General features: G+C 38.3%; 1 protein-coding gene across 7 annotated transcripts in view; it reads right to left on the bottom strand.

Annotated features, from left to right (window-relative positions):
• Nucleotides 1-12,749, bottom strand: part of arhgap21b (Rho GTPase activating protein 21b) — a 61,912-nt gene that overhangs the window by 23,461 nt on the left and 25,702 nt on the right. For 5 of the 7 annotated variants that reach the window (XR_012336827.1, XM_065268134.1, XM_073814935.1 and 2 more), the window contains exons 5-8: nucleotides 9,395-9,487; nucleotides 9,218-9,296; nucleotides 8,950-9,004; nucleotides 1,014-2,553 (exon numbers count right to left, since the gene is read on the bottom strand). Coding sequence is in view for 6 of the 7 variants with exons in the window: in XM_065268134.1 (XP_065124206.1) it covers nucleotides 1,014-2,553; nucleotides 8,950-9,004; nucleotides 9,218-9,296; nucleotides 9,395-9,487 (1,767 nt within the window). In the remaining variant the exon portion in view is untranslated. Of the gene's footprint in view, nucleotides 1-1,013; nucleotides 2,554-3,653; nucleotides 3,997-7,280; nucleotides 7,390-8,949; nucleotides 9,005-9,217; nucleotides 9,297-9,394; nucleotides 9,488-12,749 lie in introns of those variants that run through there. The other 2 variants (XM_065268136.2, XM_065268135.2) reach the window with 2 other exon arrangements.

Here is a 12,749-nt window from a genome sequence, read left to right as displayed (position 1 = left end):
GTCATTTACCGATCGAGTCATTTAATGCCGTTATCGGTCGATACCGATCTGCAGCCGATCGATCGAAGCATCCCTAATACACTGTAGCTAAACAATTAAAGTATTTTAAGTATATTAGATAATAATATCCAGCAGTTTAAACAAACATACTGAAATAATAAACAACATTTAGCTGCAATTTTATTTTAAATTTTAAAAAGAATAAATTCCTGATTTGTGGCATTAAAATTTTGGATAAAGATTTTTTATATGACACAGCTTTAACAGACCACACAGCTTTAACAGTTGGTGTACAACATTGTAAAAAGTGAAAAGTTGGATCAAATTGTATTAATTACTTCAATTGGTGACGGTTAAAAAAAATTCAAGTTGTTATTTAAGTTGAATAAACTTAACTTTTTTTAAGTGCATTAATTTAGTAAACTCTGATACTAATAACTATACTAAGCTTTTAGTTCACTTATGGCTAGTTTTTTAAGTAACTTAAGTATTTAGACTGAAAAAGAATTGTTCAAGCCTAACATCAAAGGGTTGATGCACATACAAAACATAAACTATAGAAGAGGATAACTATCATTCAAACTGCCAGACCAAGTCTAAGATATTACAGTATGAGGGAAGGCCACCTCCTCACCGAAAACACCAACATGACTCACGCAGAGTCACTCCCAGAAAACACTTTCAGTATAAATCATCCAAACTCTTTATGCCATGAAACAAGAGAACACAGATGATACAAAAGCAAGATTTGCTAATGTTAATCCTCTATCTTCACAAAAACATGTCTTAAATAAAAAATTTCAGTATAACATGACATAAATTGGATAAGTAATAGTCAAAGCCCAAATTTGTGCATCAAGAATATTCAGCACACAACACTTTTTCCAACATCGCTGCCTACACACATCCAGCTATTCTTCAAAAATATCATCGGCAGCTCTAAAACAATCTCTACTGCTTGCTCAAGCTTGTTGCCGGGTTGGCGTTACTATGGTTACAATGACTGCACTTACCGATGAAGGGAATGGAGTCAAGTGATTCGTCCAGATTACTGGAGCAGAAGGATTCATGCCGCTCCTCCAATCTCCCCATGTGCATCTCCCGGCGTACATCATTGGGCAACCAGCAAACACCACCCCCTGCTGGCTCATCCGTGTCATTTACAGCAAGAATATATGAGGGGTGGCGAAGAGGTTGTGGTGTACCTTTCCCTGTTGGGGGCTTCTCCCTGAGAACTACACCCTGGACAGGACTGGACCCATTTACCGGTAACCCTACAAGATCCCGTGGGTGTGTCCTCTGAGCTGATGCCCCACCCTGTGTCCTCTGAGGGGGCATTGCAGAACACGATGCCGACCTATGTCCCACAACAGTCTCTTTTCCTGTTTCTGGGCTCTGCATGGTTTCAGGCCTAGTTCTTGATTGGATTGATCCAGAAATAGAATTACGAACATTTTGGTCTTTGGGGGAAGGCTCCTTGGCCTGGTTTAGGCCATTGCGAGGCCGTTCTGGAAAAGCAGAAGTAGGTGGGATGTCCATTCTGGAGCTGTGCTGATGAGAGCCAGCAATGCCTCTAATATTCATGCCATACCCTGGGCGGTAAAGAGTGGCCCTTGGTGGAAGAGACTGCCTGCTAGGACGACTCCTCTGGTCTACTCTGGCATACAGCTGCCGGTCCACTGCAGGCCATGGCACACCAGAAACTAGTTCATTGTGTTCCACATAGTCTGAAGAATGAACACGAGGTTTCCGCATGAGGCCATCGGAGGAAATACTACGAGGAGGCCAGTCCCTGGCGTGGACTGCTCTCTCGGCCCCACTCATCCTATCCTGTGAGGCGCTGCGTGGAGGAAGCACAGATGGGCCCTGGTAGGCCCGGTCATGAGACGTGCTTCTGCGGCGTAACTTATTACCCCAGTTCGGTTGGGGTCCATAGTGAGGTCCACCGTGGACACTTTGAGAGGCAGCTCGCAAGCTGTCTAAACGTTCCTGAATAGTCCGACTGTAAGCATGGAGACCTTTATGATCAATATATTCCCGGTACGTCTGATAAGTCCGCCAGTCAATGTTTTGGTGAGTAGCAGTGGATGCAGGCAAATAGTGTGTAGGTGGAATGGCATAAGGATCCCCATGGTAACCTGAAGAGAACATGTCGACTTTACGAGGGTGGAGGTACGGAGGGCGACCACCAGACACCGTACCAGGCCGTGCTCTAACCAGCATTGGATCTATTAGACCATAGTCCCCCCTATGACCCATACGGCCCATGTGAACATCAGGAGGTACGACCACCGTCCGAACACTTTCATTGCAAACACAAACCGCGGTCTGCGTCTTTGGAATTGTTGGTGGAGGTGAAGGAGGTACCGGTATCTCCACACGGTATCCTAAATCAGATGGTAAACCCCCCGGGGCTGGGGTCTCAGTGGCCTGGGCCATCCCGGGGGGCTTGGAGTCTACTCGGGGGTAACATACAGGTGGTGGTTCGGGGATATGGCGGGCATTTCCACTGTATGCATCATGACCCTTAAGGTAGGCATCCTGGGAATAGGCCTGTGGAAGACAGAAGGTAAATTTAAGCTTAAATATAGTGTACATTATACTAGTGAGAAAACTTCATATTCATGACGACTTCCTACAAATATTCTGTTATGTGGGAGGATGGCATTACAGTTTGCATGTGGGAGTTTGACAGGTCATAAGCGTGAGCAAGTGCTGGAGAATTCTACAATAACCATTGCAATACTCAACGCTAACAGCTCAGTACAGAGTTGCAAAGCCTATTATGATGCTAGAAAGAAATCAGGCAACAAGCCACCATTTCTCCTACTGATATATCAAAAAGAATCTATATGCAGCTCAAAATAATCCTAAAAAATGTATTCAAAGTAACAAAATGTTACATTTACTGACCGTTCGGGTCACCACACGAGACCGAATGGAAACAGAAGCCAGAGGTGAACGAATGCCCTGGTTAGCAACGGCACAGAATCTGACCTCCGTAATCATTTTAAAATCCACCACCCAGGATAAACTACCACCACAACATTTCAGTTAAAGCATAAGCAATGTCCAATTAAAAAAAAAAGGTCAGGTTCCATTTTGTTTGTCTTTTTGGTAACAACTGCTAGCTTTCAAAACATGACAGCTTCTTTATTAGGTGCATGGAAGTGGACTTTCAACCCATCATATGAGTTTACATTCCTTTTTTCTTACTACATAAACCAAATCTGATATCAGGAGTAGGGAACTTTGGCCTCTGTAACTTCACACCATTTGTGGCATTTCATGAGAGGCAAAGTTCTTCATTGAAAAGGAGGGGAAAAAAATGGAAGAATAAAAAGGGGCGAGGCACAGCAAACATGCCAGCTGAATATAGCCGAGCACTACCACAAGCCTGAATCAAACAGGTCACATAATCTTTACGCTGTTACGATTGAGACGTGCAACACGCTTCACGGTAGTATGCTAAATGAGAAGAGGAATGTCATAACAGTAAAATGAAAAAAACATGTCTCTCGTCTTTTTCATTCTACCGTTATGACATTCCTTTTTCATCAATCAACCACCTACTGGAAAATGACAACATGCAATGACATTCATAAATTAAAAAAAATAACCAGTGAATGTAACATTTAAGCTTATCTGCTTACCAGACAAGTGATTTCCAGCAAAAACTGCAGCCATTACATCACAAACCAAGGAGAAGAAACAGAGAATGGAAAGTATGAAAGATCAACATATCCAAAACCAATAAGAATAGTCTGCAAACAGGCGATCTCTGTTACTGTAAATATTTCTGTTAAGAACGGAAAAAATGCACAAGAACGGCAATGCTGCCAGTAAGGAGGGACCGTGGGAAGACTGTCACATCAGTGATGCCACCTGCTCGTTCTTGTCGCTCCCCGTCGAAGTGGGGGCTGATGTGCTTGCAGCCTGCCTCGCGTAGTAGCGATCGGTTCTCCATCTCTCTCCTCTCCATCCATCCGCAGACAGATTACTCCCAGATCACACACACTCCCGCCCTTCCAGCTAGCGAGTCCACTCGCTTGTTCCCACCCTCCCTTCCCTGGAAAGCTGTAACCATTCACATGTCGGAGGCAGATGCTTGATTATACATTCGGCTCAGATGGTACAGCTTCCCCCTCCCTTCCCTTTCCTCTCATCAGCTCGCGCCACTGCCTGATAGACTAACCTGTACACAACACGGAGAAGTCAGCTGACTCCAGCTGATCTAATCTGGTCTTTCCTGCCTCTTTCTGTCTTTATCTCTATCTATCGCTGAAATCTCTTAGCTAAGGCACACTGTAGCATCCTTACTACGTCAGTTCAACACTGTTAGTGTGAGTAATGTCACCAAAGCCCCTGGATGGATTAATCCTACAGCGAGCTAAAAAACCCTGTTGAGACAGGGCACAGCACTCCTGCTTGTGCAAACACACACATGCTACACACTCATACAGATTAAAATGCCATTACAAAATCAAATAATAATACATTTGAATGGTCAATAGAGTATGGCCTCTAAGTAATAAAAGTATTTTATTTAAATCAGCATAAGAATAATGTGTACCGTAATACTGTCAAAATAATGTATTGCAGTGACCTATAGAGTATTAGCACTAAGTGCGTTTACATGCATAAAATCAAAACCTGTTTTCATGCGTTTACATGCAAATCAATAAACCAGCTATGACTGCGTTCACATGGGATTTGGAGATTTGTCAGGTTTTTTTGAAGGTAGTGATGTCACTACCAGTAGTCCACATAATCATTGAAAAAAGCTTGCAGGAAATCTGTCAAAATCCAAACTGTTGTATCTTTTCTCCATGAGAGTCCCCTGCAACACTTGTACATGCAAGTAAGGTCAAAAACACGTTTGATCTTTTATAATATATAAATGTATAATATATTTAATTTTTCCTTATTTCCCAACGACTGTCAAATGAATCATTCGAAAATAGCATAGATCACATGTTCTAAATTAACATGCATTATGCTTACAAACATGCATTGAAGTATACAAGCTAGCTACTGTTACATCATATTTTTTGTTAAACATGGATTAGACCCGTTTAACATTTAGCAGGCATTAAGTTAAAAAAAACACTCAAGAGGTTATTTTTTCAAATAAATTATTCTCAATAACATTAACTTATATTTGACAGAACATTCAACATTTCTTTAATAAACTGCTCATATATAAAGCAACAGTACTGGAATTATTTAAGTAAAAATGGTGCTATTTTGAGTAAACTCTGTATATCTGCCTTTAGAATGCTACAGCCAATATGCAGATGATTTTAAATTAATCAGAAGTTGGCCGATAAATACAATATCTGTGGCCAATACATTTGGTACTTCTCCATCTAATATAGGGTATTTTACACAGCAAAAAAAAGAGTCAACATTTAATTAAACCACCTTCAATGTTAAAAGAACCCAAGATTATCCAAAAGAAAATGGTTACTTTGGAAATTCAGATTCACACTAAGCCATTACTACACTGCTGTCTACACACGAAACAGCAGAGCTGCCTTGAGCTTTTGACTACAGCCACAGAGTTCAAACGATGCTTGCAACAGTAAATGCCACGCATTAAAAGTTAATCTAAAGGGCAAACAAATGAGTGCAGGACTAAATGTACTCACTGAGTGGACTGAAAGTATGGACAGAATTGGAAACCATTTAACTTATGGTGAGATTCTTTATTACAAAAGCAAAAGGCAGACTAAAGTATATAAACTAGGGGTGTAATTCGGACAGTTCATTACAATGCAAACAAAATCGATTTTCTCCACCAGATGTGCAATATTTGCCGGTACATCACACGCTTAAACGATGCAATTACAATCCAATAAGATTAATTTATCAATATTTTATGTTACGTGCCTAGTTTTAATAACTTACAAATGCAACCAAAATATATAACATGAAGATTTAATAAACTCTTTGAAAATGGAACCATCTCTGTCCCAATTGGAACATTTACAACTTCAAAGTAACAAAAACATTTTTTTTTTTTAAATAAAGAAAAATGAATTATAAGGGACAAAATGTCACATAAAATCAAGCTTATGATTGCAACAGTCAAAGTCTTTCAGTTTTTTGTGCCTAAATGTGCAATAGTGACAATCATTGAGGTAGTTCAGATTAAATTGAAAAATAAATAAAGTTGTTAAACTTAAAGGCACAGTATCTGATTTGATCCAGAAACATTTTAAGTTATGCTGGTTAAAAGTCTCCTCACATACTGATTGCAATCACTATGTTAAGTTGTTTAAATGTAATTGTAGAAATGTATGTCATCTATGAAAGGCATAGGACCAAAAAATGTTCAACCAATCATAGATCTCGGTCCGAACGGACGCTGCCTTTTTTGTCCCTCTCCGTAAGTGTAATTTGAATGCCACCGTGCAGCCTGTTCACACAGGCGTGACTTTGGATGGCAATTTAAATGGAGGGTGGGATCGTGATTTCATTGCTAGTCAGCTACCATTCGCATTTTTCAAAATTAGATATCCTGCCTTTAAGCACGTTATCTCATACAACTTCAAATAATGCAGTCAAACAAGTGCTGCAGTAGTCTCTTTGGAGAGATTCTTCTTAAAAAAAAATCTACTGATTAACAGGTTCAGGAGAGAGAACCCTGCGTTTTGCATGGACAATGCCACTTGCAATGCTACACATGCTCGTCTTCTGTCTCTTTCGCTGTGTTTTCGGTGCTAAAATAGCTTTGTTGCTGCATCGCATTCATTTGCTGACACTAGCAGACAAAAATAAATAAAATGGGCTGTGGTGGAAATGCATAGATGGTAACGTCAAGGAATAGAGACATGAAGAGTGTCAAAATAAAGTAATCCATAACGATATTTTATGTGGCATCGATGCATCTAATAGTTGGAAATATAATCAATGCATAGATCCATATCAATGTATCTTACACCCTTAATACAAACTGCACTAAACACTGCTATCAGTGCCCACCTAAAGGTGCTTTCGATAAGAGACTTGACATTAATCCTTAAACTAGTTTCCCCTCTTACTTCTGCTAAGTATCTGCAAAAGATTATCATATAGAACATAGAAGTGACTTGATGCACAAAAATTACATTTTTGATTATTATGCTAAAATTTAAGACTACAGATGTATAAAAGGGTAATAACACTAGCATAGCTATGTTGGAAAATGGGAGCCAGAAATAACAGACCACTATGAAAGACCAATCATAAACAAGTATCCCAGAAAGCTGTGTAATAAATAGACATCTTATAGTTACCTAAATAGCTGCTCCTAGACCAGTGGCGAGAAGCATATAAAGAATCAGTCTGTACATAAGCCGTGTATGTGCATGTGAGAAAGTCCATGTGCCAGGCCCCAGCTGGCATCTCTCTCCCAGCTGAGCGGCTGCTTCAACACAAACAGCCTTTCATAAAGCGAGAGCTTCCATCCTGCCTCAAAGAACATCCCGATCCACACCTCTCCAAACTCTAAAGCTTTATTATACTGCATCATAAACTAAACTTAAAGACAATAACTTTTACCATTTCTTAAACCAAACAACAGCTAAAAATGGGAAACAAGATGTAACAGACAGTAAAATTCCTCTTTAACTTTGCGGTACATCTGGTCTCAGAAACACAATGCAACAGTGTTCTGGTGTTACGGAAAGTGTCGTAAAGAATGCAGGACAAATGAAATGATGACTGCACTTCAGTTATGTGTAATTGAGGGCAGCTGTGATGGCGTGATAGTTTGAGGCTCGCTGGAGAGCGACAGGATGCTGTGTCCTGGTTAGCAGTCCCAGATACAGCAGATACTCAAAGGAACCCACCTCCTTCGTCTGAAACGGGTCAGAACCTTCATTTCCATAGAAGTAAATAGAACAAATTCTGCCCAATGCATAACTAAGATACAGTGCGTATGAAGAAATCATTGGAATTAAATCGAATTAAAATCGTGATATGACCTTGTGCACATATGGACTAAAGAAATTCCACTGTAAAGCCACCCATCCACAGGTAGTGTAATGCCACAAAAATAGAAACCAAGCGATCACAAATGGGTGATTCTCGCGAAATTAGACTTATGAGGTGTCATGAAACATTTTGATAAAAGAAGTAAATGCTATCAAAATAAGAAGCATACAGTTACAAACATCTCTTTATGTACTATTTTGCACATGATTTCAAATGACATCATACAAACCAATTTTGTTGTTTTTCCACATTTAAAGGGGAAATTTTCATTACCGCAACGTGTCCATGACTGGATTTGGGTTGTTTGACATGGAAATATTTATAATTAAAAAATCTAAAAAATAAAAAGCTTCAGTGCATTATTATACTATAAACATTTACAGTAAAGAAACATGTGGTATTTGATGATTATTGGTTAATGTAGAGACAATAATAAGGAATATAAATGTGTCCAAGACCAATTTTCAATCATTGTTTAAGCCCTCAAGGATCTAACATTTTCAAAAAAAATAGTTGGAAGGGACATAATTGACTGTGACACTCAAGATGGCTACCCTTGCTTACCCTTAGCAGTTCTTATTTTTTCTCTCCAGATAAAAGTTGAAATTTTGTTTGTCATAGTACCTAGACAACTTTTTAGTTCTCATTACCGACATTTAAGTTTGTAAATGCATATATTTAATGTAATATCATGTTGCGGTAATGATACTTTTTGATAATGATAATCTAAAAAATTTAAATAATTCTATAGGAAATATTTTTTAAATCCTATAAAAATAATGGTTATAGTAAGTGAGACCTTAATCTTATATGTGCAAAATAAATTGTCTTCAAGGGCTTTTAAATTTTTTTTATGGTGGACACCTTCTAAATCTGGATTTCGCGAGAATCACCCAAATGTGTCCTGTCATGTATCGCAGCTGACACAAACACGCATGCAGAATAAAGACAATATCAGTAAAAACTTACCAGTTGTAGGATATCTTCATCTTTTGGCATCACACACAATTCCAAAAATGTATGACTGGATGGAGAAAAAATGTTTTTAGGACACAATCACCAAAAACATTTTCTTAACTCTTCCAGATGGTCCACTAGGGTCTACTAATTTAACATTGCTACTACAACTTTTAGCATTACTAAAAATCTTTCGGTTTGTATATTTTCATTTTAAGTCACTTTAAATACAAAATAAGTACATTAATACAGGCAATGTAATCAGACTATCATCTCTTACCTGTTTTGGATGAGCCCAATGACCTGCGAGTACGTCATCGCAACAATGCTTTCACCATTGACTTTCACTAGTCTGTCTCCTGTTAACAGACAGTTCCATTATTAGACTCCAGACGATCGGACATCAAAAAGCAAACTAAAATGATGTGCCCTATCTTTGAAGGGATGGTGTAATTACCCGTGCAGAGTCCGGCGCTGTGAGCGGGCCCTCCCTCTTTGACCTGCTTCACAAATATCGTGTCCATGGGCTCCAGTCTGTTTCGCGGTCTCCCTGGCAACAACAAAAGCAGCAGTGTCACGAGTGGCCCAGATCACAACAAGTCCGAGCCAGGAAGAACCAAGCGGTCACAAGACCAAGCCGCAATCAACATTTTTAACATACAAGCTCAAATTTAACCCACTGATAAAGAGATAAATACTGTTACTTCATCTAAAACCAAGACCCTATATTCAATTTGACAACCCTCAGCCCCTAAGGGAGGATCATATATGGCTTCATGCAAATGTAATCTGCCAGCACACAGATCCTATGGTGAACAAACAGCACTACAAATTCCCAAAGGATGACAGCTATGAGAAACAGTGGCCTATGTTTACTGAAAGCAGCAGGCGGTTTAAGTGGGGCAGGTGATATTTTTTCTCTTAGTGATGAATGAGACTATAATCATGGTTTCTGGAGACTTTATTTACACTTTATTCAAATCTAATTCAATTTTAAAATCTCATCTTTTGAGATGAAGGCCATTTCTAAATGATATGTTTATAACAACAGTGTGGTCAATAAGCACATCCACATGCAAGTTCATCTATGTTGGTTGCCATGGTAACCACATAGGCACCAGTAAATTAAACCACTGTTCACAAATCACCAGAGGAAAGACATGTGTAGACATTTCAGGCACACACATTTGGGTACTTCGCATATGCTATGCAATATTACAAAAAGTGACATACAGTTTCCAATGCTTCTTAAAGACCAAAAGTCTACCATGACAAGGGCTGTGTATCAGCAAAAACTGTCATGATATGATACTTATCACGATGTAGTGGATGCGATGCTATATTTTGTGCGACATTACCGTGCTGTAGAGCGAGATGAAATATTGGGATATTTTCTATTTTAGGAAAAAGCAGGATATAATTTTAGAAAACGGTCACCGAGGCCATGTTCATACATACATGGTTATTTTGAAAAACTGAGACATTCTCATTTGTTTGCGCCCTTCGTTTACAAGCAAAATCGCCTCTGAAAAAACGTTTGCGTGTAAACTGAGACAAACAGATGTTTAGGCAGCCAGCGTCACATTATGCACCAGAGCTCGCACCTGCGCCAAAAGTGTGACCTTGTTCAAAAGAGGAACAGGAAGTGATTTGTTGTTGTTTTCGGAATTCTGATTGGCTTACGTTGGCATTAAGCTTCTCGTTACACTGCCATCTAAAGGTTAGACGTGCTCTTGACAGCATATATAAACGGTATGGTATTTTCTTACACCCCTAACTATGACTACAGAATTTCACATTTAAGAATTGCTGCTTGTCTTAAAGGGTAACAGCCACTCAAATATGTTCAGAAATCAGCATGAGACTAATAGACTAAAACTCACTTAGGCCTGGTGTACAGATGCTCCGATTGTTTTCAGACTTTACAGGAATTTAAGAAATGTAAAATGCATGAAAAATCTTCAGTAAAGTAAAAAGCGTGTAGTTTTGCTGTAGTCGATGAGAAGAAGTGGGCTATATGCAGTTAATAAAATATGAGGGCATGGGGAAAAAATGAGCGGTCCATAGAAACTATTCCTAAATATGAAAAAGCATGAAAGAAGAAAAAGTGGAGATTTAACAAGAAAATGTAAACATTTGTGTCTTAGAATAATACCAGTGTCTTTATGAACCTATAATGGCTATAGTCACCATACTACAGGTTGTGATTGTGTGTTTCTAAAGCGTTTGCTTAAGGACTCGCCTTTAGAGATTGCTGCACGACTGCTGCAGTGACTCAAAGCCCGGGGCATTATATTCATACATTTAGTGTGACAGAAACAAGTGTGGGTGTTTAATACAGATCTCAGTGCAAATATACAAAATGTCACTGCAACTGACAGCAGCAAATACTAAAAGGTTTGCATAGTTGGTGAGGTAATAAAAAAAACACTAGCATGCTTGCTGAACAGTATTTGCTAAATACCGTCAACACTTTTGTAATTGCAAGTAAAACAATATGCACATGTTTGTCATATGAACCGCAAGTGAATGTTTTTATTTAAATTATCATATACATAAAACAGCTATTTCTTTAAAAAATACTGTTCAAATACATAGTCACTCATAAAAGTGAGCAAATAATGTGATGTGAATGCAGTATTCCTTATAGAGTGTTCGGTTGTACTGGATATTTTGGTGTAATTAGCAGGTCATTCAGGTATTTTATGCATTCAAAAAATTTGCATACAACACACAGAGTCTACAATGTGCTGTAAAAATGCTATTTTGGGCATAGCTCGTGATGTGAACACTAGGAAGGACTTAATACGCCCTCTTGTGTCATCTATTATATACTACAGTTATTATATTATTTACTTTTGGAAAATAAATACAATATGTACCATACAGTCCTGCTATTTTATTCTATTTCATCCAGATATTATTATAATGGGTATATTATACTACCCTAAATCTGGTAGCAAAAATAATAAAAAACTTAAAACCGCTGCAGTTATCATTTCTCTACTACTTCTCTTTCTCTCTAATGACTTTTATCAGTATATCTTTCTTATATTTTCCAGATTAAGGCAGATGGACTGACTTGGATTACATGCACAAATCACAGCAAAAAACTGTTTTATTTATGAAGATGCATTTAAAGAATTAAACACTGACAGAAAATCTACAGCTTTAAACCTGCAGACAGTTTGTGTAGACAGACCCGTCCCGGATCATAGTAAAACACTTGGGAATTTAACAGCATGCAAATTGAACATTTTACTACCACGTAACCTGGTACAAGTTCAGGACGTTTTGCATACAGAAATACACGCACTTTTAGTGAGGTTATGTAAGACTCGCAAGGATGTTCAATCTTTAACACCTTAAAAACAGCATAAAGTATACTGATTGTTATAAACTCAAGTGAAAGCAGCACAGGACCAGAAAAAACAGTCATAACGTAGTCCACACTAGGAGGTGTTAAAAAGATAGTTCACCCCAAAATTAAAATTTGTCATTATTTATTCACCCGACATGTTGTTTTACCTGTATAAATATAAACCTTTATTTTGTTGAACACAAACGAAGATATTTACATCATAGACATAAGCACACAGTTGGCAGTACCCATTAACTGCATGGGTACCATTATTTATCAATATATCTGCTTTTGTGTTCAACAGAATTAAATAAATTACAACATTTTTTTTTCTTTTTTTAAACTATCCCTTTAACTATTTTTATAATACTACACAGTTTAAACGAGAGTAGCTGGTGGATTGTGTATACAACTACTGTCTTAAGAAAGCACAGTATATTTATGCTGTTGT

This window comes from Paramisgurnus dabryanus, chromosome 6, assembly GCF_030506205.2.
Source record: "Paramisgurnus dabryanus chromosome 6, PD_genome_1.1, whole genome shotgun sequence".
Classification (NCBI taxonomy): domain Eukaryota; kingdom Metazoa; phylum Chordata; class Actinopteri; order Cypriniformes; family Cobitidae; genus Paramisgurnus; species Paramisgurnus dabryanus.
The sequence above is the reverse complement of the archived record's forward strand: the minus strand, read 5'-3'. Positions and strand labels throughout refer to the sequence as shown.